Here is a 27611-nt window from a genome sequence, read left to right on the forward strand (position 1 = left end):
GGTTGTGTGTTGATGCAGCATGGGAATGTGATTGCTTACGCATCTAGACAGCTGAAACCTCACGAAATGAACTACCCAACTCATGACCTTGAGCTTGCTGCTGTAGTTTTGGCACTTAAGCTATGGAGACACTACCTTTATGGAGCACGATGCCAGATTTTTACGGATCACAAAAGTCTCCAGTATCTACTTAACCAAAGGGACTTAAATTTGAGGCAAAGGAGGTGGTTAGAGTTGATTAAGGACTATGATTGCACTATCGAGTACCATCCAGGAAGGGCTAATGTGGTAGCTGATGCACTTAGCCGAAAGCCCTCTAGCTCTTTAGCCCATTTGAAGACAGTTCGAGTCCCTTTACTTTTTGAATTGCGATCTACAGGAGTTAATTTGGCGATTGAAGAAGGGTCTGGAGCATTGTTAGCTAGCTTCCATGTGAGGCCGAATCTCATTGATAAGGTGCGGGAGGCACAAGATGAAGATGAATATTTAAGACAATTAAAAGAAGCAGTGAGTGATGGCACTAGAACGGACTTTATTCTTAGAGGAGATGGAGCCTTAATGTTTGAGAATAGAATATGTGTACCTAATCTTCCTGATATTAAACGAGAAATTTTGGATGAGGCTCATAGTTCTGCTTACGCTATGCATCCTGGCGGGACATAAATGTATCGAACTTTAAAACCATATTATTGGTGTCGGAATATGAAAAGGGAGATTGCAAAGTATGTGAGTAGGTGCTTAATATGCCAACAGGTAAAAGCAGAAAGACAGAAACCTTCAGGATTGCTACAGCCGTTGCCTATTCCGGAGTGGAAGTGGGAGCACATCACCATGGATTTTGTTTCAGGTCTTCCACGAACTCGCGATGGTCAGGATAGTATATGGGTGATTGTGGATCGACTCACCAAGTCTGCTCATTTCTTACCTGTTAACAAGACTTATGGGATGAACAAGCTGGCGGAACTTTATGTAAATGAAATCGTGAAACTTCATGGACCACCCGTTTCCATTGTCTCTGATCGAGATCCTCGTTTCACCTCAAAATTTTGGAAGAGTCTACATGAGGCTTTAGGTACTGGATTAAGTTTTAGCACGGCATTTCATCCACAGACTGATGGGCAATCTGAGAGGACTATTCAAACTTTGGAAGACATGTTGAGATCCTGTGTTATGCAATTCAAAGGAAGTTGGGATAGTCATCTGGCATTGATTGAGTTTGCTTACAATAATAGTTATCATTCCAGTATTGACATGGCTCCTTACGAAGCTCTCTATGGAAGACAATGTCGTACTCCCTTATGTTGGAATGAAGTGGGAGAAAGGAAGCTCATAGGTCCAGAGATTGTACGGATTACCACTGAAAAGGTTAAGTTGATCCAAGAGAAACTCAGGACAGCTCAGAGTAGACAAAAGAGTTATGCGGATAACCGCAGGAAAGACTTGGAATTTCAAGAAGGTGATTGGGTGTTCTTGAAATTGTCCCCTTGGAAGGGTGTGGTAAGATTTGGAAAGCGAGGGAAGCTTAGTCCCCGATTCATTGGACCATTTATGATTAAAGATCGAGTTGGCCCAGTTGCATACAGATTGGTTCTACCTCCGAGGTTATCAAAGATCCATGATGTCTTCCACGTGTCCCTACTCCGCAAGTATATTGCTGATCCCTCCCATGTTTTAGAAGAACAGCCCATTCGTTTGAAGGAGGACCTTACTTATGAGGAGAAACCGATCCAGATACTTGACAGAAGAGAGCAGGTTCTTAGAAACAAGACGATACCTTTAGTTAAAGTATTGTGGAGTAATCATTTGGTGGAAGAAGCCACTTGGGAACCGGAAGATTTAATGAGACGACAGTACCCCCATCTGTTCTGACAGGTACGTAAATTTCGAGGACGAAATTTTTTTTAATGGGGGTGAATTGTTACACCCCATATCTGATATACCCTTGTTATTTAGTTGCATGGAATTCCTTATGGTTACCGTTTGCGCTTATAATTTTAACGTTTAGGGGGGTGGTTAAAAATGACTTTTTATGAGTTAAAAATTTGAGAAAATTTCCTTCATGAGAGTTGTAGAGGGCGTTAAACCGAGCGCGTGCATATGTGGTACGTAAAAATCGGAGTTCGTATGCAAAAGTTATGAGTGAATTACGAAAATTACTGTTCATGGTAAAAATTTGGATATATAGGGATAGTTACCCGGATAGGTTTCCAAACCCGGAAACCCACCCCTCTTTCTCTCTCCTCTCCCCCGACTCTCCCCCTTTCTCCTTCGGGTTTTTCTTCCTCCCTCCGATTCCCCACTTTCCGGCCACCATCCGGCGTGCAACCGGTCACCACAGGGGCGCCTCAACCCGCTAGTGATACCAGTGACCTGGGTTTGAGGAGTTTTGGCCGGAAAAGCTCGATTTCACGCCGGGAAGGTAAAGGTTGCAGTTTTGGGATTTTGCCGATTTCCGGCCATTCCGGCCACCTCCGGCCACCATATTCACATCGAAGGTTCGGTTTTTGTAGGAGATCATTTTGCCTAAGGTCTTGCTTCTCAATTTGCAGTGTAGAGGTTGAATCGATCGAACCCGATGCTAGGGTTCTTGAGCTTTTCTGGAAAATCTTCACCGGCTTGATTCGACCACTTCGAGGTAAAATTGATCAATGTTGTAGTTGAGAAGTTGATTGGGTCTGTTGAGATGATGTTGTTGCCGGAATTTGGTGGTCATCGGAGAAAGTCGCCGCGCGTGGAGGCGCGTATAGTAGGGTTTTAGACGTCATTTTAATCCCCTATACCAGTTAATGATTGTAGAATGTAATGTGTGAAGTTTGGTTGACATCGGAGGAATTTCGGATTGAGTTTAAATTGTTTAATTAACGGTTTACGTGAATTCGAACGCCGGAATTATTTCGAATTCACTCTAGAATTTATTTATCGGTGAATGAAGATTGATGGAGTTAGGGATGGACGTTGTAGAGTGTTGAGAAGTCGGTTTTTAGGAAGGGGGATTATTTTGAATTTCCAATTATAAGTATCGTAACGTTAAAGTTCCATCCTGTGAATTATATATTTATGATTGTTATTCGTACAGGACGAGAGGAGTCTCCATACGAGGAGAATCACGAGCGACGTCAGGATTGACCGCATATTGTGAGTGGACTTTTGATTTTAAGTGATGCATGCAAACTAAATTCCACAAGTTTTGAGTTTATTGATTTATCAACTTATTTATCGAGCATTTTATTTTGGTTTGGTTTATTGATTGATTTTTTTGGTTTGAACTTTTGAATTAAGATTCATTATGCTCGACTTGAGGATTTTGATTTATGCGGATTCAGAATTTATACTATTTATTTTATATTTATATTCCGCTAATTGAGCTTATTATGAGATTTATGAAATAAGAATTCGAGGAAGCAAAACTTTATACTTATTTATACCCTATTTATATTTGAACCTGAGATGAGCTTGGCGTGCGGGGTCACGTCTTTATATATTGGATTCCGATTTTGCGAGATAAGTGGGGAAATTATACAGATTTACTGGCTTTTGACGATCATCTTCCTCACCATACGCGGGTCATGTGAATAGGTCTCCTCCTCACTTACTTTGTGTTTGTGAGTGGCAGTGAGGTAGCTTTCTCCTCCTCACGTGGGTGGTAGTCGAGGTGATATTCTCCTCCTCGCACAATCTATGTGCGAATGGTAGTTGAGGTTATTAGTTCTCCTCCTCGCACAATCTATGTGTGGGTGGCAGTCGAGGGTAGGTAGAGCCTGAGGGGCTCCATTCCCGTATGGTGAACCCATTTCCCCTATGTTCGTTGGTTGTTGTTCTTGACTAGCGGGGCTAGTCGGTCCTTTCTTATTTATTGCATGCAACTGGAGTTTTATGGAAATAAATGTGGAAAAGTATAAAACCCTTTTTCTTTCAATTATTTATTTTTGTCCACTCATGCTAACGTTTTATATACGTTTCCCTGGGCCCTTCGGTTTCAAATGCCCAGATTGCAGTACTGTTGCTCGGTGTACGAGAGTGAGCAATAGTGACCGCACCTGCTTCCGCCATCACACTCTGTAGGTTACCTGGTTAACCTACTAAATTCCTTGTCTATTTACATTCCTAGAATGCTCTGATTACTAAGGGATATGTGACCCAGCTTTGATGTATTATATTTGAGGTCTATGACCTAACTTTGGTGATTGTAGTATTTGTACCCTTTGGAGATTATGTTTAATGTTTTTAACTTTGAGATGGGTTTGGATGAATTTGGGAGCAGGGTGGCTCCAGGAGTTATGGTTGGATTATTAGAAGTGAATTATTGGCTTTCCGCAGGATTATGGGTCATCCATTTTTAAGGGAGGTTATGCCGAAAGTTTTGGTAAATCTCCTTTAAAGGTGGGTCCGCAGGGCCACTTCGGATTCCAGGGTGGAATTCGGGGCGGGTCTTGCCAACTAAATAGAAGAGACTGAGCTATGTCAAGAACATGACGATTCTTTCTTTCTGACACCCCATTTTGTTCAGGGGTTTGAGGGCAAGTAGTTTGATGAACAATCCCATGAGAATGAAAGAATTGGTGAAACTGAGAATTGACAAACCCCCCCCCCCCCCATTATCAGAATGAAAGACTTTAATATTGGCTCCAAATTGATTTTGAACAAGAGCAAAAAATTCTTGAAAAGCAGAGAAAACTTCATATTTGTGTTTCAATAAAGAGACCCAAGTAAGACGGGTATAATCATCGATAAACAAAAAAACCAATGTTTGCACAGACAAGGTTGACTCACGGGAAGGTCCCCATACATCAGAATGAATAAGCTCAAAAGGAAAAGAACTCCTAGTAGTACTCAAAGGATAACTAGTACGATGACTTTTAGCTAACACACATGACTCACAATGCAACTTAGACTCATCAATGCCCAGAAACAAGGATGGCATAGATTTCTTCATGGCACTCAAGGAGGGATGTCCCAATCTCCGATGCCATAGCCATAATTCTTCAACTTGATTAGTAACCCCAGTTGAAATCAAAGTTGCTTGGACTGCCTTCTCCAGCTTCATTCCAGCGAACATGCAATCCAGATGAAATAGTCGACCCCTCAGATAACCCCTGCCGATTATTTCCCTGGTGAGGAGGTCCTGAAAAATCACATACAAAGGAAAAAATGTTACAGAACACCGAGATTGAGTATTAAGCTGAGGCACATATATGAGATGATGAGAGAGATAAGGAACATAAAGAACATTATGTAGTGTCAAAAAAGGAGTGAGACGAACAGACCCTATGCCTAAAACAGGAAAAGAATCACCATTGGCATTGACAACAGAGGAAATAGAGGGTGGATTGAGAAAAATGAAGAAACTATGATCATAGGTCATATGGTCAGATGCTCCAGAATCAATTATCCAAGTATTGCCACCAGTAAAGCTAGAAAATTTTAAAGCAATTCCAATCTTACCATTACCACTGCGACTTACTGATGCGGTATCCTTACCAGCCAAGTTGGTGTGATCTGGTTCTGCCACCGCATAGTAATCTTGGTCTTGATCAAGATGAACAGCAGCCTTTCCCTTGGGTTTGTTGTCCTGAGGTCGAGGCCTATCAAAGTAGCCTGCTAGAAAACCAACCAACCTATAACAATTTGCTTTGATGTGGCTTGGATTCTTGTAGTAGTTACAAGTCAAATTTGAGGAGAACCCGGAAGGAGGACCTTGAGGAGAGGGACGCAAAGAAGAAGGAGGCCGATTGCCTGAGAGTGACCGATTCTTGAGGGATTGGATGGCTTTGATTGTATTACAAGGCCTGCAACTTCTGAAGTAACTGCTCTAGTTCCAGCCCTCTGGGTCTCATCTTTGCGAATATAAGCAAAGGCTTGCTGCAAGATTGGTGTGGTAGTCTGGCGAAGTAATTCGCTCCTTGCATTCTCAAATATTGGATCTAGGCCAGCCAAAAAAACATGAACTCTCATGAGATCCTTCTCCTCCTTATAAATCTTGACATCATCCGGGCACTTCATTCGACATGGGCGCATCTGATCAATTTCTTGCCAAATCCCCTTTAGTTTTGCTAAATACATGGCTACTAGTTTTCCATCTTGTGTCATACGGGCGGCTTGAGTGTTCAACTCATATACCTCGGCAAAATCTGTTCCGTTAAAGTAGATCTCCTTAAGGCTTTCCCAAATTTCTTCAGCCGTATTACATCCCATAATCATTTGTGAAACATCTTCAGTCATGGATTTGTAAAGAATAGAGGTTACCGAGCCATTTGCAGTTTTCCATTTTGAATAATTGTTGGCTGCAATTGGTGGTTCAGCAATTGAACCATCAACATAGCCCACCTTATCGATTACACAGAGGTGAGCCTCCATCATCTTCTTCCAGGTTCGGAAATTAGAGCCATTGAGCTTGACACCTCCACAACTTCCAGTTGAATCATCTTTAACGGAGACAAAAATTTGGTTGGAACCATGAGATGTCTCACCATCTCCATCTTGCTTGATTACGGTCGAAAAATCTTGATCCTTTCCCATGGTGAATACGCAGCGGAAGAAAAAACAACAAAGTTCTTGGAAGTATAAGAAGGCAACGGTGATGAAAGGATCAAAGGACAAGGAACAAATCCAAGCACAATGAACAAGGGTCAAGGATCAAAGAACAATGAGTCAGAGTCCAGGATCAGATCTTTGCTCTGATACCAAGTCAAAATATAACAAGAAACAAGAGACAATTTTGGCTGAATAATTCTATATTCATTCACCTTACAAGAAGGAATTATATACAAATTACAATTGTGCTTAATAAGACAAGTACTATTCCTAAGGTAAGTAGTAAATCAAATAATACTACAGATATTACAGAAATTGTAGATCACAGAATATTATAGAATATCTATATAAATAAGGTAAGTATGACTCACGCCAACACCTTGAACATCCTCACCAACCGTCTCGATCAGTCCGTATGGTCCAACGGACCAGTGATGTCGCTTTTGGGAGCGCATAATTTAACCCTGAAAATATCGTTAGTAGTATAAGCAAATAGGGATCGTTCTATCCGGGGATTGAGGGTACACCTGTAATTGTGTAACAAATAAAGAAAAGTATTATTTATAGAAATAAAATAAAGAATATAAATATATACAATTGTATAAACAAATAAAGAATTAAAATAATAAAGTATTATTTACAAAAATAAAATAAAGAATAAATATATACAAGTGAACAAAAATAAGGGGGGATTTTGTTTTTGGATTTTCGAAAATAAAACTAAGTTAACAAAATAATTAAAATGCAAAAACATAAAAATAAAATAGAGTGAGAGAACAAAGATCAAAAACCGAAACATATGATTAAAATTGATTCAAACCCTAATATTGTTCATCTAAGTCATGAGAGAGGAGTTGATCATGTGAAACATTCGAAAGCAAATGATTTCCCATATTTTACTTTTCAATGCTAATTAACCTAAGCGAAAGCACCTAGATTAATCCTATCAAACATGCAATCAAGCCCTAGAAAGCTAGTCAATCATGACATGTTTAATGCATTAGACATAGAGAAAGGCTATCAACTCAAGTGTACAACTTAGTTATGGAAAAGTCCACCTAATTGCAATCCTCTTCAATTAAATTCGATTCTTGTCCAGAACCTTTACTACTTTTGATTCAAGTTACACAAAACGAAAAGTCGATTTCATGTTCTTAAACCTAGCACCAATTACATGCAAATCCTATAAGTGTCGACCCAAATAAGATAAACATATAAAAGTTTTCTGTAAAGCAAATTTAATCGAACAAACTCACATAAGCAACTTAGAATCACAATTATATGAATCTAAAAATTCTCAATTAATCATAAAATTCCAGAAATTAATATTCATTCAAACACATATGTCAACTAGAACAAAACCAACGAAATCAAAGCAAAGGTTACAAAGGAGAATCGGATTACACCGTGAGATGGAGATGAGATGAACGAATTGAGGATGTGGTCTCTTGAATCTCGAAAGCAAGCTTCAAGGATGGTGATGGAGGATGATGCTCACGGCAATTCTTCTTCTCCCTTGGCCTTGCTTGAAATGTTGAATGCACTAGAGGATGGAGAGAAAATGGAAAGGAAATGGAGAGACAAAGAAGATGGAATGGATGAAGGAATTGGTATTTTGAGAGTGAGAGGAGAAGTGTATTTATAGCCCAAAAAATGATGAATGGAGGGTGGAGATGAACATAAATGAAGGGCTAGATATGTTAGACAAATTTGTAAAAAATATCTTCCCACTTGTTTATCACTTGTTCAACTTGAATTGATTTTCCTCCTCAAGATTTTCCACTTGGTTGCAACTTTGATTTTCCTCCTCAAGATTTTCCACTTAGTTGCAACTTTGATTTTCCTCCTCAAGATTTTCCACTTGCTTGCAACTTTGATTTTCCTCCTCAAGATTTTCCACTTAGTTGCAACTTTGATTTTCCTCCTCAAGATTTTCCACTTGGTTGCAACTTTGATTTTCCTCCTCAAGATTTTCCACTTGCTTGGAGGTCCTAAAAATAGAAACTAATAAGAAAAATAGAAACTTTCCTAAAATGAAAAATGGCAACTTACTAAAAATGATAAATAGAAACTACAAAAATATAAACTTTCTACAAATAGGAACTTTCCCAATCAAAGAATGGAAACTTTCCTAAACAGGATTTTAATAAGGAAATAACGTAAGAAATGTAGGGAAATGCAGTTAAAACGTTGCATTAAAATGCTCCTATCAAATTCCCCCACACTTAGCTTTTGCTAGTCCCTTAGCAAAATCACACTAAGACACACACTAACACTCAACGAAAATTAAAGACTCTACAAAAACAATGACTCTATTGCCCTTCAACTTTTTGTCTCAGAAATCTCCTACTTTCACTACATCAAGATTAGCACTCAACCAAGAATCAATATGTAGATATTCAAGAGTTAATTAAAACATATAATCCACACATACACAAGTAGGACTTGGTTGTAATAATGGTGATGGTTTCTGTTAAGCATGCTTCGAACAAGTATGATTCATATCCTCACAAGGTATATCCACTCTTTCTTCTCTCAGAATTCAAGACAATGCTTAAAAGCTTATAATCACTCAATTATATGTGAGAGAAAATATTTTGAGGCAATCAAATAGCTCACATATATAAGAAACGAAAAGCACTTTGTGAATATAATTTTTTTTTTGAAAAGATCTCATGAAGGATATCAACTACTTGCACGGATGGACCCAAGCCATAGGTTCAACTCTTGTAACTCATCTCCACAAATCAAAGGCTGTCCCATCTTAAGGATCAAGAAGGTCTTATTTAGGGTTGTAATGGGGCCACGGCTCAAGGTTTTAAGAAATGAAGGGTAAGGAATTTCACAAAGTGTCCTAAAAACCTAGCAGAGCTCATGTAGATGTAGAGACTTCTAGAAATCCACCAAGATATATCAAAACGTTACATCCCATAGAGGTTTTATGAAAAGGCCAAATGTCTTCATGTTAGGCCCAATCTTCACTCTAAACTTCCCTCGAACTAGTGAATTGGACAAAGACCAAATTTTCCAATAGTGGGTCTTCAATTCAAAACAAACTCCAAACTCACCAAGTATGGAGGACTAAAATCCATAAACATTTTTCTTTCTTTTCTTTCTTTTAATTTTCTAGCCGTACACATTTTTTTTTCTTTTTCATTTCTTTTTCACGGCTTTCACAAATTTTTTTTTTCATGGACAAGTCTACCCCCACACTTGAACTTTCACCTCTTCTCAATCTTCTTTCTCAATGCCAAATCCTCAAGTAAAGTCCCAAAATATAGCTCCGCTAAGTTTTTAGAACAAAGGGTAGGAGTGTAGCTATACTAAGGTTCAGGGTTAAGGATTTAAGGGTGATGAAAGAAAAGGCTTAATGTAAGCTCAAAGGGGTTTATCTAAGAGAGTCCCATGACGGGCACAAATAGGGACACATGCTTATTTGGCAATGGTGATAATTCCTAGGTTGCCTCTATCCCTTCCAGAATCAGGGTCATGTATTGACAAACGTCTCAACAAGCACAAGAGCGAATTATAGCATTCTCTAGTCCATCAAACTTAATCTATGGCAAGCAATCAATCAAATGAAAGAGTAATGAGATCATCAAAACATCGCCAAGAAATTAAGAATATATTTTTCAATTATCACTCCAAGAAAAAGGGACATGGCTCAAATATCTCTCACATGGGCTTTTATGAATCAAAACTCATCCTAATATGCTCATATTCTGTACCAAGGTTACGAAATCCATATCCACTACACATGCATGCATTTTTCATATATCTCAATTAACCAAAGAATACCATTTTAAAAATCATCTCAATTTTGTGATCCTCTTTTAATCATGATTTCAGAGATATAGAATCATCCTAGACAGTTGAAAGGGCATTCTAAGACTCAAAAACAAAAACAAAAGTAACCAAAATTTTTTTAAATTTTTTGACATTTTTCAAAATTTTTTTTTAAAATTAATTTAATTTCAACACTTAGGTACGGGAACAGGGAGTCTCGATGTGCAATGGGACTGAAACAGCTACCCTTTTTCAAGACTATGTTTAATCCAATATACCTTAGTGTATCACAACATCAATTATAAACACAAAAAACACAATCCAACATCAACTATTTTTCATTTTTTTTTTTTATATACTAACTACTAAAAACACAATAAAGCAATAACCCTTCCCCCATACTTAATTCATGCATTGTCCTCAATGTATAAACAAATATAAATCATGCAAAGCATAAATCAAGCATAGAAGAGAAAGTTAACACAACGAAACCTAAAACAACTTAAAATTCATGAAAATAAAATAGAAGGAAGAGTTCAAGAAAGCAAATCTGCGTTTGATGGCTCCTCCACAGATACGGTTGAAATGGGTTGCCTCCCATGCAGCGCTTAATGTTTAAAGTCTTTCAGCCTAGACTTGTACCTCCATTTACTCCTTTGGAGGAGCGGTATGCGGGCGAGTGGCTGCCCTCTTGCTGGTTTCAACCTTCGGAGGCGGGTCCTCATGTTGTGATGCAGTAGCGTCCTTGCGAGGAAACCCAGGAGGATAACTCTGCAAGTTATTGACTTCCTGAGCAAGCTTGTTTATTGCAGTGTGATAGCGGATCAAAGAGCAGTTCATCTCAGAGATGTAATCGATCATGCAATTGACTCTCCAATCTGTCACCATAATACCATCGCGGAGAGAGGAGCGCAAATCATCAATCAAATCCGACAAGCTTTCCAGGGTGGCCATAGGCCGAGGAGCACGAGCAGCTGGTGAGGAAGAAGACTCTCCGGGATGCAGTCTGGGAGAGCGACGAGGCAGAGGAGGGGGACTGCGGGTACGCTCACGGATAGGACGATGGTCCCATGGACGAGTAAGTCCAGCTCTAGTGGCCGCTTGACGACCTTCTTCTTCCAAAGAGAGAACACGGCGTTGATTGACGCCCCTGCGAGGGGTAACCTTGGTTCGAACCATGAGGAAGTAGAAGGAATTTGAAACTGCACGCTTAGACAAACCTTAGTAAAATCTGGAGGAGACAAAAAATGATGTATATGTAAAGCACAAAATAGGGTAGAAATCTCAACAAGCACAGGGTTTTAACAAAGCTTCTCCGGGAAGGATAAGAGTTATGACAGTTCACGGCCCAAGAAACTCCCCCACGTGTAAATATTCCTTTCTTTTCCTGGATTTATGGCATGCTTTCGGCTATAGCTTGTCTGTCACGGATCCTCGAGATTCGTTTGATTCCCCCACGCGTCCTTTCTTTTCCTTGATTCACGGCAATTAAACCTGCTTTCGGCTGTAGCTTATCTGTCACAGCTCCTCGAGATCAGTTTGGTTCCCCCATGTGTCCTTCACGAGCCAACAGCTTTTCCGTGTTTTCGGGTGACTTTAATCCAACGCGTAGATTTAATCTCAGAGATCGTCGATCCAACGGTGGAGATCTGCTCACTCGTTCTATAAATAGGTGCATTCTGAGCGACTGTTCACTCCAAAAGAAAATTCTTCCGAGTTCCAGTCTTTCTCTCTCAACCCTTCAGCCTTTCTTTCGAAACTCAAATCCTTTCTTTATCAACATGGAACCACGAACTCTGCAACTAATGGAGTTACAAACCCAGCAACAAATGGAATTACAAGCCCAGCAACCAACCGAGGAGGGAGGAAGCATCCAAGCAGCCGGGAGTAGTAACCGGTGGGCTCCCACACCGCCTCAACTAAGAATCCTCAAGGGGCTTTACTATGATAAGGGTTTTAAGTACCCAACTCCAGAGCAGATTCAAGAGATCTGCCTTCATCTGAAACAGTATGGGCAGATCGAGGACAAAAACGTCTTCTTTTGGTTCCAGAACCTCAAGGCTCGTGAGAGGCAGAAGTTGAAGGAATTTCGGAACGTTCCGGTTGGTGGATCTCTAGATCTCAATTTTGGATCCACTAGTTCTACTGATGATGGTAGATCCATTGATCTAAACTTTGGGTCACGTGTCGGCTATGGTGTTGACACATATTCCTCCTCACCCTTCAACACTAATACCAGTACTACCTCCTTTAGCACAACAGGAGGACAATCTTTCATGGAACAACGAGGAGGAGATCACCAGGAGATTGAAACCCTTCCACTATTCCCCATGTATGGTGAGGACATCTTGGGCAACATGAAGACTACTTCCGAGGGAGGTGGCGGTTATGGCGGTGGCTCTCACATTTCCCTTGAGCTCAATCTCAACTCCTACAGAGATGCAGACATGGCTTAGTATTATTTATATATTTTTTTTTTTAAATTTTTTTTTTGTAAATAGCTGAATTTAATAAGACTGAATAAATGAAGTTTTTTTATTTATTATTATTATTATTAATTTTTTTTTTTTAAATATAGGACTCAAAAATAAAAGACAAATATATAAATCCCTTCCCCCACACTTAAATATTGCATTATCTTCAATGTAATCAATTAAAAGCATGCAATGAAATAAGTAAGCATAGATAGAAGACATTTACGAAAACAAATCCTAAAATAAAAACTAAAGAGAAAAATTGAAAAAATAAAAAGAAATAGGGAAAGAGAAAGCAAATCTGATTATATTCTGAATTGGGTTGCCTCCCAAGTAGCGCTTGTATTTTACGTCTTGCAGCCAGACGGTACCTACATTAAATAAAGTTAGTAACTATAATTAACAAAGAAATACAAAATAAAAACAAGTATAACTATTAATTACAAACTACAAGTATAATTAACAAGTATATTGTACATAAGACACAAGTTAAGTACACAAGTGAGTAAAAAACGTGAAAAGTATTTTTACAAGTTTAAAGTGTGAAACAACAAAATAATTTACACGTATAGAGTATTCACAAGTATTTCTTTTATTATAAACATTATTGATATCGAATCAAATTCCAAGCGGTAAATCAAGTGAACGTGCGGCCCAAGTATAGTCGCCTAGACACAAACTCCCTTTCAAATCGTTTGGGCAACCTTACTGAAATGGCCAGGTGGGGGAGGACGAACACGAGAGGAAAAATCCATTTTGGCATGAGCTACTCCCACATAGTGGTTTAGGCCCATTTGCAAGCACTTCTGGATTCAAAAACCCGTCATGAACGTTGTCCCCTTCCTAGACACAATTCCACATAGGCTATACTTACTAAGATGAAAAAGTTCATAAGTGTGAAGACAGTTCAACAAGTGTTAATAAAGGCCGCCCTCAACCTTAAGGGACCTGAGCTAGGTACCAATAAGGGGTTTAGGCCAATATTAACAAAAGAGACTTCACCTATTCCTCTCAATTTACAACCTACAATTAAAATTCGTGTTCAATAATATAAATAATATTTAAACTAAGTTTTAAACAATTTATATACAACAAATATATACAATAAATGACACAATTTAACAAGTGATTTTTCAATCCCCGGCAACGGCGCCAAAAATTGATGTCGCTTTTGGGAGCGCATAATTTAACCCTGAAAATATCGTTAGTAGTATAAGCAAATAGGGATCGTTCTATCCGGGGATTGAGGGTACACCTGTAATTGTGTAACAAATAAAGAAAAGTATTATTTATAGAAATAAAATAAAGAATATAAATATATACAATTGTATAAACAAATAAAGAATTAAAATAATAAAGTATTATTTACAAAAATAAAATAAAGAATAAATATATACAAGTGAACAAAAATAAGGGGGATTTTGTTTTTGGATTTTCGAAAATAAAACTAAGTTAACAAAATAATTAAAATGCAAAAACATAAAAATAAAATAGAGTGAGAGAACAAAGATCAAAAACCGAAACATATGATTAAAATTGATTCAAACCCTAATATTGTTCATCTAAGTCATGAGAGAGGAGTTGATCATGTGAAACATTCGAAAGCAAATGATTTCCCATATTTTACTTTTCAATGCTAATTAACCTAAGCGAAAGCACCTAGATTAATCCTATCAAACATGCAATCAAGCCCTAGAAAGCTAGTCAATCATGACATGTTTAATGCATTAGACATAGAGAAAGGCTATCAACTCAAGTGTACAACTTAGTTATGGAAAAGTCCACCTAATTGCAATCCTCTTCAATTAAATTCGATTCTTGTCCAGAACCTTTACTACTTTTGATTCAAGTTACACAAAACGAAAAGTCGATTTCATGTTCTTAAACCTAGCACCAATTACATGCAAATCCTATAAGTGTCGACCCAAATAAGATAAACATATAAAAGTTTTCTGTAAAGCAAATTTAATCGAACAAACTCACATAAGCAACTTAGAATCACAATTATATGAATCTAAAAATTCTCAATTAATCATAAAATTCCAGAAATTAATATTCATTCAAACACATATGTCAACTAGAACAAAACCAACGAAATCAAAGCAAAGGTTACAAAGGAGAATCGGATTACACCGTGAGATGGAGATGAGATGAACGAATTGAGGATGTGGTCTCTTGAATCTCGAAAGCAAGCTTCAAGGATGGTGATGGAGGATGATGCTCACGGCAATTCTTCTTCTCCCTTGGCCTTGCTTGAAATGTTGAATGCACTAGAGGATGGAGAGAAAATGGAAAGGAAATGGAGAGACAAAGAAGATGGAATGGATGAAGGAATTGGTATTTTGAGAGTGAGAGGAGAAGTGTATTTATAGCCCAAAAAATGATGAATGGAGGGTGGAGATGAACATAAATGAAGGGCTAGATATGTTAGACAAATTTGTAAAAAATATCTTCCCACTTGTTTATCACTTGTTCAACTTGAATTGATTTTCCTCCTCAAGATTTTCCACTTGGTTGCAACTTTGATTTTCCTCCTCAAGATTTTCCACTTAGTTGCAACTTTGATTTTCCTCCTCAAGATTTTCCACTTGCTTGCAACTTTGATTTTCCTCCTCAAGATTTTCCACTTGCTTGCAACTTTGATTTTCCTCCTCAAGATTTTCCACTTAGTTGCAACTTTGATTTTCCTCCTCAAGATTTTCCACTTGGTTGCAACTTTGATTTTCCTCCTCAAGATTTTCCACTTGCTTGGAGGTCCTAAAAATAGAAACTAATAAGAAAAATAGAAACTTTCCTAAAATGAAAAATGGCAACTTACTAAAAATGATAAATAGAAACTACAAAAATATAAACTTTCTACAAATAGGAACTTTCCCAATCAAAGAATGGAAACTTTCCTAAACAGGATTTTAATAAGGAAATAACGTAAGAAATGTAGGGAAATGCAGTTAAAACGTTGCATTAAAATGCTCCTATCAACCAGTCGTCGAAGTTTTAGACCATTTTCGATTCTTCATAACTTCTTTGTTCGTGGATATGGTGTTTGGTGAGAAGGTGGAGGATGAGGCGAAGATGAAAGAAATTGCTGATGTGCAGCGTCGCTTTATGTTCGGTTTGGTCAGTGGTTTCCAGACCCTAAACTTGGGACCGAGATGGTTGAACAAGATTTTGTTCCGTAAGGGTTGGAATCAGTTCAACGAAATTGGACAGCAACAAAAGCACCTCCTGCTTCCTTTCATACGGGCATGAAAGAAGGTGGTGGTAAAAAATAGGGATGAAATTGCTGGTCTTTTTACAAATATGATACATGAAATTGTTCACTCTAGCACTTGAAGCACCTCCAAAAGTTTTTTAAAATTTTTATTATGGACTCAAAATTTAATTTTTTTTGTTTAATCACTTTTACAGATTATTTATTAATCAAAATAAAAATCATTGTCATTTTTTACTTATTACAGGTGCATAACTACCTGGATATCTTAGACTTGATTGATTTTTTGGTAATTAAACAATGATTTTCGGTTTTGAATATAGTTGAAGAGCTTTTTTTAAGGGTCTTTCTAAATGTACCCAGCAAATATCTAAGTATACCCAGCAAACTTTTTATACTAGCAAAATTTCCAGATAATACCCTTATTTCAAACCCAGCAAAACTTCATCAGGATGAAGATTAACAAACCCAACAAACTCTTCTGTTCATCTCCCTCATTCTCATACTAGCAAATTTCCCGATAATACCCTTATTTCAAACCTAGCAAAACTTTATCGGGATGAAGATTAACAAACCCAACAAACTCTTCTGTTCATCTCCCTCATCCTCTTCACCACCACAGACAACCCAGTACCCATCACATCCTTGTAAGCTGACCCCAATACTCCATTTCCCAAAATCTCCGTCCCGGCCTTCATCAAATCTGGCAACCCAGACGTGTCTCCCTAATCATTCACCATCAACAACTCATTCACTACATTCTTCCCCCTCTGCGAACCCTTTTATCCCAAGTTTCTTGCTCCATGTTTTCCTTCCCAAGAATACTAAAATGTTCCTCCCTCCGTTGTCTCTTTTGTCTAATATTTGCAACTTTTTACTTGTTTTTTGGTGTTAAAATTGGGGGTTTTGAGGTTTTTGAAAGACTCAATTGGAGATAGCCGAGTAATTATATCAACTCTAATGTGTTGTTGAGTTTTTGTGCTTATGGTATTGGTGATTTGACTGCTATGTTTACTTAAACATATGGGTATTATTGGAAAATTGCTAGGTGTAAAAAATTTGCTGTGTATATACTTAGATATTTGCTGGGTATATTTAGAAAGACCATTTTTTAATAAGTAAGGTGAATTTGAATAATCACTATAGGGTGAGAGATTATGAATAGACACTTATTTCATCTCCAACAACTTTCATATAAGTTGTTTTTTGGTAAACAAAATGCATTATTTTGCTCTAATAGAAGAGAGAAAAAGTCACTGCTAAAAATTATAAACAACTATATTTTTGGAAGTTTTTAACTCTTACTTCCATTATTAATTTTTTTTAATTATACTTTCTAAACTATAATAAAAATACCGTATTTAACTATAGATAATAGGAAGTAGGGTTCAAACTTTACAAACATAAAACATCTTATTGGTGTGACAGCCCTTACTAATTGGTGCAGGTTTGAATATATAGGATTAGTGGAGACTCTTGTTATTATTCGAGATGCTCTCTCGTGGGTTTAGGTTTTATGTCCCCCAAGTTATATTTAGTAGTTTCATTAATTAAGGCTTGAAAGTAGTCACACCCGCCCTTATTCTAAAAAATAATAATAATAATAATAAATAAAAGGTTCAAACTTTAAAACATAAAACACGAATTGTTGATCACTATGAAGTGGTGTCCTTAAAATTTTGTATATAATTTCTCTACTTCAACGCTATACCTTACATATTCTACGCCTTTTCATATCATGTTTTCTATTCATATCAAATTTTTATAGAAGATTTATCAATAGAAATTGTGATTTGAAGTGCATACTAGTGATAATAAGAATAATATGCATGCAATTAAGGACTTCAGTCGGATAGCAACACTACTAGCAAAATAACAACACACACGGATTTACTGTAGTTAAAAGCCACAGATATCCGTGTGAAATATAAATAGTAACAGAAATCCGTGTGAAATGAGCATAATCGGGCTCACAATAATTTATATAATAACAATATCAACAGAAATCCGTGTCCATAAACAATAGTTACAGATATCTGTGTAAAAACTAAAACATTTTCACACCGATATCTGTGTGAAAATCAATTCACACTGATTTCTGTACGTATTATATATTAGTTTATTTCGAAATCATTAATTTTTTATGATATGTGAATTATGGAGGGATGGATTTCCGTTACAATAAGTATTTGATACAGATTTCTGTGTGAAATGACTTAACACACAAATATCTGTGTGAAATGTTGACACAGATATCCGTGTGAAAAGAGGATAATTAGGCTCACAGTAATTTATACAATAACAATATCAACGGAAATCCGTGTGAATAAACAGGAGTAACAGATGTCTGTGTAAACGGTAAAATATTTTTACACGGATATCTGTGTGAAGATCAATTCACACTGATTTATGTATATATTTGAAATTAGTTTATTTCGAAATAATTAAATTTTTTTTTGTTATGTGAATTACGCAGGGACAGATTTCCGTTACAATAAGTATTTCATACAGATTTATGTGTGAAATGAGTAATACACACGGATTTCCGTGTGTAAATATTGACACAGATATCCGTGTGAAAAGAACAATTTGCTACAGAATTCCGTGTGAAAAAGGACACTACACACAAAATTTCGTGTGAAAAATAAGACTACACACAGAATTTCGTGTAAATAATCGACTATTAGTGGTTACCGAGGTATATACACACGGATATCAGTTGCAAATGTGTAAGTATTTCACACAGATTACAGTGGTTATTCTGCTTATAATTAGCAGATTGATCAAATTAGGTCGTTGTTCTTTATATAAGTATTTCACACGGATTTCTGTGGCAAAATAACTTGAAAGAAAATTATTATCAATAAAAATAAAAGCTAATGACTAATTATTTATTTTCAAAAAATAAGGGCGGGCTAATCAATTTATTCCAGCTTAATATTTGAATATTCCCACATATTATTGTGGATACTGTTGTAAAAGAAACAAAAAAAAAAGGATAACACACGGACATCTTACATTTGCTAAAAATGTATTTCAGACAGATTTCTGTACGTATTATATTAGTTTATTTAGAAATCGTTAATTTTTTATGTTATGTGATTTATGGAGTGATGAATTTCCATTACAATAAGTTTTTGGTACAGATTTCTGTGTGAAATGAATATCACACGAATATCTGTGTGACAAATTAATACCGAATTCCGTGTGAATAAACAACAGTAACATATGTCTGTGTAAAAACTAAAATCTTTTTACACGGATATCCGTGTGCAAAGAACAATTAGCTACAAAATTTCGTGTGAAAAAGTACATAAGGTTGACCACTTATTTGATATCGAAATAACGGCGGATTAAGTTAATTTTTTTATACAATACCTATTAATACACTATAAATAGATGGGTAATGTCAAATTTATTGATTTTCAATTTCGATTTTTTGGTTCCACAAATTTCTTATATGTCTACTAATGTGGTATAATTAGTTTATTTGTTGTAATTAAAAGTATACCTTCCATGAGCAACAATGTGGAGGAAATTGACTTTATCAAAATCGACCGTTGGATGTTGTCATGATTAGAATAAATAGTTATGGACAAAATTTCAACTATTTTTGTTATCGTTTAGGTCTCGATCTACTAGATCAACCCTGAACCCTAAATACCACATAAAACTAATATGCTCATAACCGCTCATTTGCAACTTATTTTTTCGATCTGTGAGCTCTCATACTCTCATGAATATGAGGTATACCAAATAATGTAAAAATGTTGCAAACTTTATCTCCTCATGGTTTAACTCCCCTTAGAGAAGTATAGGTGTATATAAGGTTAACCACTTTATGTGATATTGAAATAATGGCGGGTTGAGTTAATTTTTTTACATCATACCTATTAATACGCTATAAATAGATGGGTAATGTTAAATTTATCAATTTTCAATTTTTATTTTTTGGATTGCACAAAATTCTTATATGTCTACTAATGTGGTATAACTAGTTTATTAGTTATAATGAAAAGTATACCTTCCATAAGCAACAATGTGTAGGAAATAGACTTTATCAAAATCGACCATAGGATGTTATCATGATAAGAATAAATGGTTGTGTTCAAAATTTCAGCTATTTTCGTCTTCGTTTGGGTTTCGATCTAGTAGGTCAACCCTAAACCTTAAATACTACATAAAACTAATATGTTCATAACCGCTCACTCGTAACTTATTTTTTTGATCTGTAAACTCTCATGCTCTCATGGGTAGAAGCTATATCAACTAATGTAAAAATTTCTGAAATTTTATCTCCTCAAGGGTCGGCTCCCCTTAGGGAAGTAGAAGCGTTTAAAGGGTTGACCGGTTTTTGGTACAGACATCTGTGTCAAATGAGTAACACACGAATATCTGTGTGAAATGTTAACACGGAAATCCATTTGAAAAGAACCATTAGCTACAGAATTCCGTGTGAAAAACTATATTAGCTACAGAATTCAGTTACAATAAGTTTTTAGTACAGAATTCTCTGTGAAATGAGCAACACACGAATATCTGTGTGAAAAGAACCATTAGCTACAGAATTCCGTGTGAAAAACTATATTAGCTACACAATTCCGTTACAATAAGTTTTTAGTACAAAATTCTCTGTGAAATGAGCAACACACGAATATCTGTGTGAAAAGTAGACACGGATATCTGTGTGAAAAGAAAAATTAGCTACTAAATTCCGTGTGAAAAAAAATAGAATAGGGACAGAATTCCGTGTAAACAATAATTAACATGACAGTTATATATTACCGAGATAAATACACACGGATATCAGTGGTAAATATATATGTATCTCACACGGATTTTCGTGGTAAATTTTTTCCTGCTCACTTTTTTGGAACAAATTCAATTTCCCTCCCCTAGTAGTTTTAGACTTAGTCTCACACACTGTCTCTCTCTCTCTCTGACCTTTTTCGGTTTTTCTTATCCTTAGCTGATTAAACTCTCCCTCTCTCATAGAAGACAAAAAGACCAAAGACATAAGAGCATCTCTCTCTAAAAGCTAGAGAGAGAAAACATATCTGAAAACAGTTTCTTCTCCCCCTCCCCTCTTGCCCGGATCTTGGTCCCTCCGGATCCAGATCGTAGGCTTGAGGGTTGGGGGAGGCCTCGTCGTTTGGGCTCTGTCTCGTTTTCCTTGTTAGCTTCCTAGCATGGGTTGTTGGCAGCGAGATCCATGGCTGGCTGTCGATGGGTCTTGCTGTGGGCTGGGTCGTGGGCGAAGGCAGCCAAAGTGCAGCGAAGGGGTGCGGCTGGCCGGCGGCGATCTCGGACCTCTTTTCTGCAACGGGGATCTATGCAGCAGCTGAGCTCTCAATTTCATGGCAGCGATGAGCCAGGTGAGGGCTTGGATCTGTCTGGGATCTGGTTTCATCTGTTGATGGTGTTGTGGGGTGGTCTGCTATGGGTCGCAATGGTGCAGCGGTACAGGGACGCGGCGTGGTCCAAGGTGGCGGCCTGGTACCAGTGTTGCTGGCGGCTGGCTTTGTGGTGCGGCGATGCAGTGGCGTGGAGATGCATTACGTAGTCGTGACGGTGCAAGCCGATGATGTGGTGACGACGGAGGGCGTTGGCAGCAAGCTTGCTGGAGGTGGAAGTTGGGCCGGGCCTCTGTGCTTGGGCCTTACTGCTTGGACGGGCTCTTGTTTTAGTTGCTTTTGCTTTTGTTGGTTGTTTCTTTTCAGTTGTTGCTTTGTCGGTAATAACCTCCAACCGTATTCTGGTAGGAGGCCGTGGCCTGTGTGCCAGTCATTGCACCTTGTGTGCCTGTTTTGCTCTAGGTAGGCGGCGAGTTCCTTGCACTTGCAAATGGTCGCTGCCTCTTAGTAGCAGAGGGAAATTATGTGTCACTGGATGTAGTGTCCAGTGGCATTATGATGGGAAAGCTATGCGTATGGTAGTTATGCTTTGCTACAGTCGGGTTGCAGATCAAGTTATCTTTCCGTTGTATCACCACTGCGTTAATGCAGTTAAAGCAAATAGAGTCGCCAGTAGAGCGCTCTTTGCTAGTTGGTGCTTTGTTGAGTACAAGCATTTAGTAGAGACTCAGGCTAGTATTTCAGGATGTTCTACTTATTGTAAACAGGGGTTTAGGCTCAATGTCCCCCCCCCCCCTTGTATTCGACAGTTTCTTTAATTAAGGTTATCAAGGCTTGGAAAACTCTCCCTCTCTCGTCTCTCCCTCACGGCCTCACCTGCAAACCAAGAAAAACAGAAAGCGTCAAGTTCTCTGGTTATTCTGGGAACTAGATCTGTTTTCTCTCTCCTCTGACACCCACTTCCGGTCACCACCGTGATTCACCTCCACCATCACGGACCTTACCGACCTCCGACGAGTTTTAAGCAGCCTCCTTAACTTCCAGCAACAATCGACGCGCCGACGCTGCTCACTTCCACTGTCAAGCACCACCTCCCTCCACTCCATTGGCATAGCCAACCCAGATTACTCGCCTCCAGCGTCAAGCACCGCCTCCCTCCAGTCCATCCTTCCCTCTTCTCTGTTGCCTCTGCCGGAGCTCCTTCAGTCTATTTCTTCCATCAAGGCCAATTACATTGCTCCCCAACAGGTCTCCTATCCCTTCACCTTTTCTACCTTTCGTTTTTACGCATACTCTCAATTTATTATCATCATCAATCACAACCAGGTTCAACATGCTCATGCTTGCCATTTCTTCTAAATCTATGGGTATATAGAAAATCATTAGTTTCCTGATCAATTCTAACTGATTCCATGGCACTGTTTAGTTAATTTTTTTTTTTTTTGGCAATGACACCACTTGTTTTGTTAGAAAAAGGTTATGGAGGGGGAGAGCAGTAAGATGGCTTAACATGTAATTGATTTGATTTCCATTACTTGCTGGCCAGTTACAAAATCATTGACCTTAACATGTAACTGATTCGAAGGAACTGAACATTCATTTAACTTTACCAGCTTAGTCTAATGGTCCGTCGAAAAGTAGGTACTTGCTTGAGAAAAGGCAATAAACTACCTGGTTCCAGGTACTACAACAATTAGCAAAGGAGGCATCCTTTGATAAACTATTAAAACCTTCCGGCCTTGCTACTAATTTGGAAAGTGGTAGTGTCTTGTTTTGATATATATTTTTTTTCAGCTCTGAGGACTTCTTGTCCTTGTACTTTGATCTTTTTTTTCCTTTCTTTTTTCTATAAACGTTTGTCCCCAGTTGTCTAAACTTTTGGTTAAAAAAGAAAAAAACAAAAAGAAAATAATAATTCAATGGAGTAGAACCCAGTAACAAGTTTTTCCAAGTTTTCTCCAAGTTACTGCAGATGCTAGGTGGGAGCTTGACATTTTGTGGGGTTAGTGGATAAAACAAATTGTACCAACTGAAACTTGGATAATATTTATGTTGCCCTTGACACTTTCGTTTCCTTAAGGATATGTTGGTGCTTGGTTTTGATCCATAATGGATTGCTAGATTTACAATGTGTTCAAGGAGGAAAAGAAGAATATTGGTTTCAAATTGGGCTTGGGTAACAACTAATTTAGAATATCTGTGACTAATGTTTTTAAAGTAGCTTAAGATGGTTTCAGCTGCAAGAAAACTGCAGTATTCACTGTGTCCTTAGTAGGAAGCATAGAAATTGTAGTCCTTAAGTAGGGGAATGATACTGTAGTTGATGAACACAAGCTCATCCAATATTTATGCTGCATATGTGGGGGAATGCCAAGAATGCAATGAAATTTACTTGGAATATTCAAGCGTTATACTAATTTTTCTAACATGTGTAGTTGAATTGAAAGAAATTTAAAATTGATTGAGCAGTTGATGCATAAAATATGGACTAGAGTGTATATATGTTTTTATAACCAATTTCTGTATCGATGTTTCTATTCGTTTTGCAGTTTCTCATGGACAACTTAGCTCAATTACCAATGATGCTGGGTTTCATTAAATAAACTTTTAGTTCGAGTCTCAACTGTGAAATGGTATTGTGATCGAGGTATAAAAGCTATTATAGCATCATTTGTCTTTTATTTTATAGTCAAAATTATGAGAAAGAGGTTGAATCTAATGACCGAGTATATCAAAATTGCATTCCAATTGATGGAGTCCTTGGCTATATGCATGTCTAGCCTGTACGTAAGTCCAATTTCACATCATCATTGCGAGTATATATGTTGTCTTGAAGTAATTTAGATTTGATTATGCACGTGGACTTTCAAAAGTTTGATAATTGGATTTTATGTTTAGATTTTATTAGCTTTGACAAGAAATCATAAGCCACAATATGAAAATGTAAGTATTGTGTAGTTATTGCATGTTGTTGCTGTTCTTTTGTCTTTTTGATAGATTTCTGCATAGAACTTTATAAGGTCTGTGATCAATTCCAAATTATTTGAAGATATATAGAATTAATAACATCAACAATATGTTTGTATGTACAGTGCAAAGCATCCTCTAGTCCTCTGCACCGATGATTCTGGGGTCTTTTCTACCAGCCCTTCCAACGAGTACAACCTTGCTGCTTCTGCATTTGGTATGTCTGATGTCACTAGTGCATTTAATATAACATAGAACAAAAGCTCACAACTGATGCCCGTTTCTTGAATTCTTAGGTCTTGGAAGGAGGGAAATATTTCAGCTAACGAGAAATTCGTGCAAGTTTATATTTACAGATGATGGAGTGAAGAGAGAATTAAAGGAGATTTTTAGTTCACCAGAATAGAAGCTCGACCAATCTTTCGAATTTAGGGCCATATGCAGAAACTCTGATAATTTCATAAGTTGTATTATCAACTGTTATTGTCATCTTTGGAATGATATTTTTTCTTCTTCAAGTAATGCAGAATCTTCATTGGTTCCTAATTAATTAACAGATTTTTTTTTAATTTTTTTTTTATAAATGCTATCACTTTTACACACAGAAATCCGTGTGAGATAGGTCCATATTTGACACAGAAATCCGTGTGAGATAGGAAGTTATTCACACGGATTGCATTTCATTACGGTAATTTATATTCATGGAAAGACAGTGGGGCCCACATCTAATATTCACATGGACAAAATAATCCATGTGAGATGAGTACATATCTGACACAGAAATCTGTGTGAGATAGGTACATATTTGACACAGAAATCCGTGTGAAATAGAGTTGTTCACACGGATTGCATTCCATTCCGGTAATTTATTTTTATGAAATTATAGTGGGGCCCACGAAACCTTTCCACACGGACAACATAATCCGTGTGAGATGAGCATTACCCCCCCTCCAAACCGCACGGTAACACCAATCTGTGTGTGTACTGTGTGTAAAAGCGATCACACACTGAAATCCATGTGAGAAAGTCTTATTACCCACATATTAAAATCCGTGGGTTATTGTTGTTTTGCTAGTAGTGCAAGTTTTGCGTACATGAATGTATAGCTCGCTACACTACCCAAACTCCCAAAGGCATCCTATGGACGTATTTGACTCAAAGTCGACTATCCATTCTTTCTTTACAGGTGAAACAAGAAATGGTAGATAAGAACAGCGAAGAGTTCACGATAGCATAATGGATTTAGAAGACCCCCGCGAGAAGAGAGCCTTCAATGAAGAAGAACTAATGCATCAATGCTCGGAGATTTTAAACTCCGGCACGGACACCATGAACATAATATTACAGTGGACGATGGCGAATGTAGTGAAATACCCACGTGTTCAGAAGAGGCTTGTTGAAGATATTAAAAAGGTTGTGGGTGTTGAAAAAATAGAGCTGAAAGATGAGGAACTTCAGAAGCAGGGCCGGCCTTGCCCATGGGCATTATTGGCGATAGCCCAGGGCCTAACATAGAGGGGGGCACCAGATTTTATCAATAAGATTTAATAGATGTAATATATATATATATATATATAATTATATATGTATAGAGAGTGGAACGTAAAAAAAAATTCAGATTTCTAGACGCAAATCGCGTCTTTACTTCTTCTTCTTCTTCTAACGCACCACGGCAGATACAAAATTGATTATCCAAGCATCTCTTACTCTCTCCAAAGTCCCAAACCTTGAAACCCAGCAATTTTTTTCTTTAAATTGGTTTCAATGGTTACTCAATTCTTCAGTTCATTCTCATGAATCACCCAATCTTTTTCCTCTCTATGTTTCTATTATTCAACGGTGATCATACGAATTTTTCAGCTTTCCATCGATGTAGGTTGAGGTCAAATCAAAATAGGTATTGGGTGTTCTTCAAATTTGATATCCAATGAAAATATGGATATCAAAAGCCTTGTTACTTGTTTTTTGAGTTCTATTGATTTTTAACAACCTGCTCATTCATTGGTTTCAATTTTCAATATTAGGTGCAATTGGAAGTTGGAGTTGTAGGTCAATCTCGATTAGAAAAGAAAGAACACGAAGGAAAAAAGCAAATTCCAGATTTTCGGGTATGGTTCTATGCTCCGGTGTTTATCAATTATCATTCAAAGTGATTTCTAACAACCTGCTCATTCATCGGTTTTCAATTTTCAATATTAGGTGCAATTAGAAGTTGGATTTGCAAGTCAATCTCGATCAGAAAAGAAAAAACAAGAAGGAAAAAAGCTGATTCTACATTTCCAGGCTAGTTGGGCACGCAAAAAAAATTTCGCCCTGGGCATCAAAAAGCTCAGGACCGGCCGTGTTCAGAAGATGCACTACCTAAAAGCGGTGATGATGGAGGCTCTAAGGCTTCACCCACCAGGCCACTATGTGGTGCCACACACGGTTACAGAGGACATTGTTCTGGCTGGACGTTATACGCTGCCAAAGAACTGTACTGTGAATTTTATGGTGGCCGAAATTGGTCGAGACTCGAGTGTGTGGGACGAGCCCATGGAGTTTAAACCTGAAAGGTTTATGAAAGATGGAGGTAACGTACAATGTGATATAACAGGGAGCAAGGAGATTATGATGATACCGTTTGGGGCGGGTAGGAGGATTTGTCAATGCTTCTTTTGGAGTATTTGGTGGCAAATCTGGTTTGGAAGTACGAGTAGGAAGCTGCGGATGGAGTTGGTGTTGATTTGACTGAGAGACAAGAGGCCACCTGGGTAATGAAGAATCCACTACAGGCTCATATATCCCCAACGTTGAACAAATGAGAAGGAACTATCAATTGATTCTGTATTAAATGATTTCACCACTCCGACCTACTTTACTCATTTGATGTCAATTTTCGATTTGACAACACCAGCAATCCAACATATATTTATCAACTTCAACATCTCTATCATCTCCTTGGACACTACCAATCTCTTCAAATGATATTCTTTACTTTAGTTTTCAGTTTATTCTAAACGTAGAGAGGATTATATTTGCTAGACTTGAGATTATTCATTCAAGTTCACTAATTTCTTCCCCTCTCAAGCACAAAAGTAATATTAAATTCACAACTAGTACGTTAGAGTAGAGAAGAATTTCTATTCACAAAAAAATTTCGGATATCTAATGAACCGCTTGGACTTGAGAATGACCGGCCAAGACAAGTCCCTGGTATGATTGCTGGAAGATGACATGGTGTTGTTGCTGCATGATTCTTTGCTGCTATAGTTTTGGCTTGACAAGGTCCATTGCTCTTGGGTTTTT

The 27611-nt window shown here is 37.6% G+C and overlaps 1 protein-coding gene and 1 pseudogene across 1 annotated transcript; one reads left to right on the forward strand and one right to left on the reverse strand.

The window, feature by feature from the left end:
• Positions 1 to 5629: 5629 nt before the first annotated feature.
• On the reverse strand, positions 5630 to 7971 carry LOC112184472. The gene is made up of 2 exons (XM_040515528.1): positions 7936 to 7971; positions 5630 to 7058 (listed from the first exon to the last, which is right to left on the reverse strand). Exon 2 carries the CDS (start codon positions 6514 to 6516, stop codon positions 5665 to 5667), a length of 852 nt encoding a protein of 283 aa, XP_040371462.1. The 5' UTR covers positions 6517 to 7058; positions 7936 to 7971; the 3' UTR covers positions 5630 to 5664.
• Positions 7972 to 15827: 7856 nt separating this feature from the next.
• Positions 15828 to 27127, forward strand: LOC112184473 (annotated as a pseudogene).
• Positions 27128 to 27611: the final 484 nt, after the last annotated feature.

The sequence above is a fragment of the Rosa chinensis genome, chromosome 2 (genome assembly GCF_002994745.2).
Source record: "Rosa chinensis cultivar Old Blush chromosome 2, RchiOBHm-V2, whole genome shotgun sequence".
Classification (NCBI taxonomy): domain Eukaryota; kingdom Viridiplantae; phylum Streptophyta; class Magnoliopsida; order Rosales; family Rosaceae; genus Rosa; species Rosa chinensis.

Coding starts and splice junctions, on each gene's coding strand:
- LOC112184472 (XM_040515528.1), bottom strand. CDS start 6,516: ATGGGAAAGGATCAAGATTTTTCGACCGTAATCAAGCAAGATGGAGAT.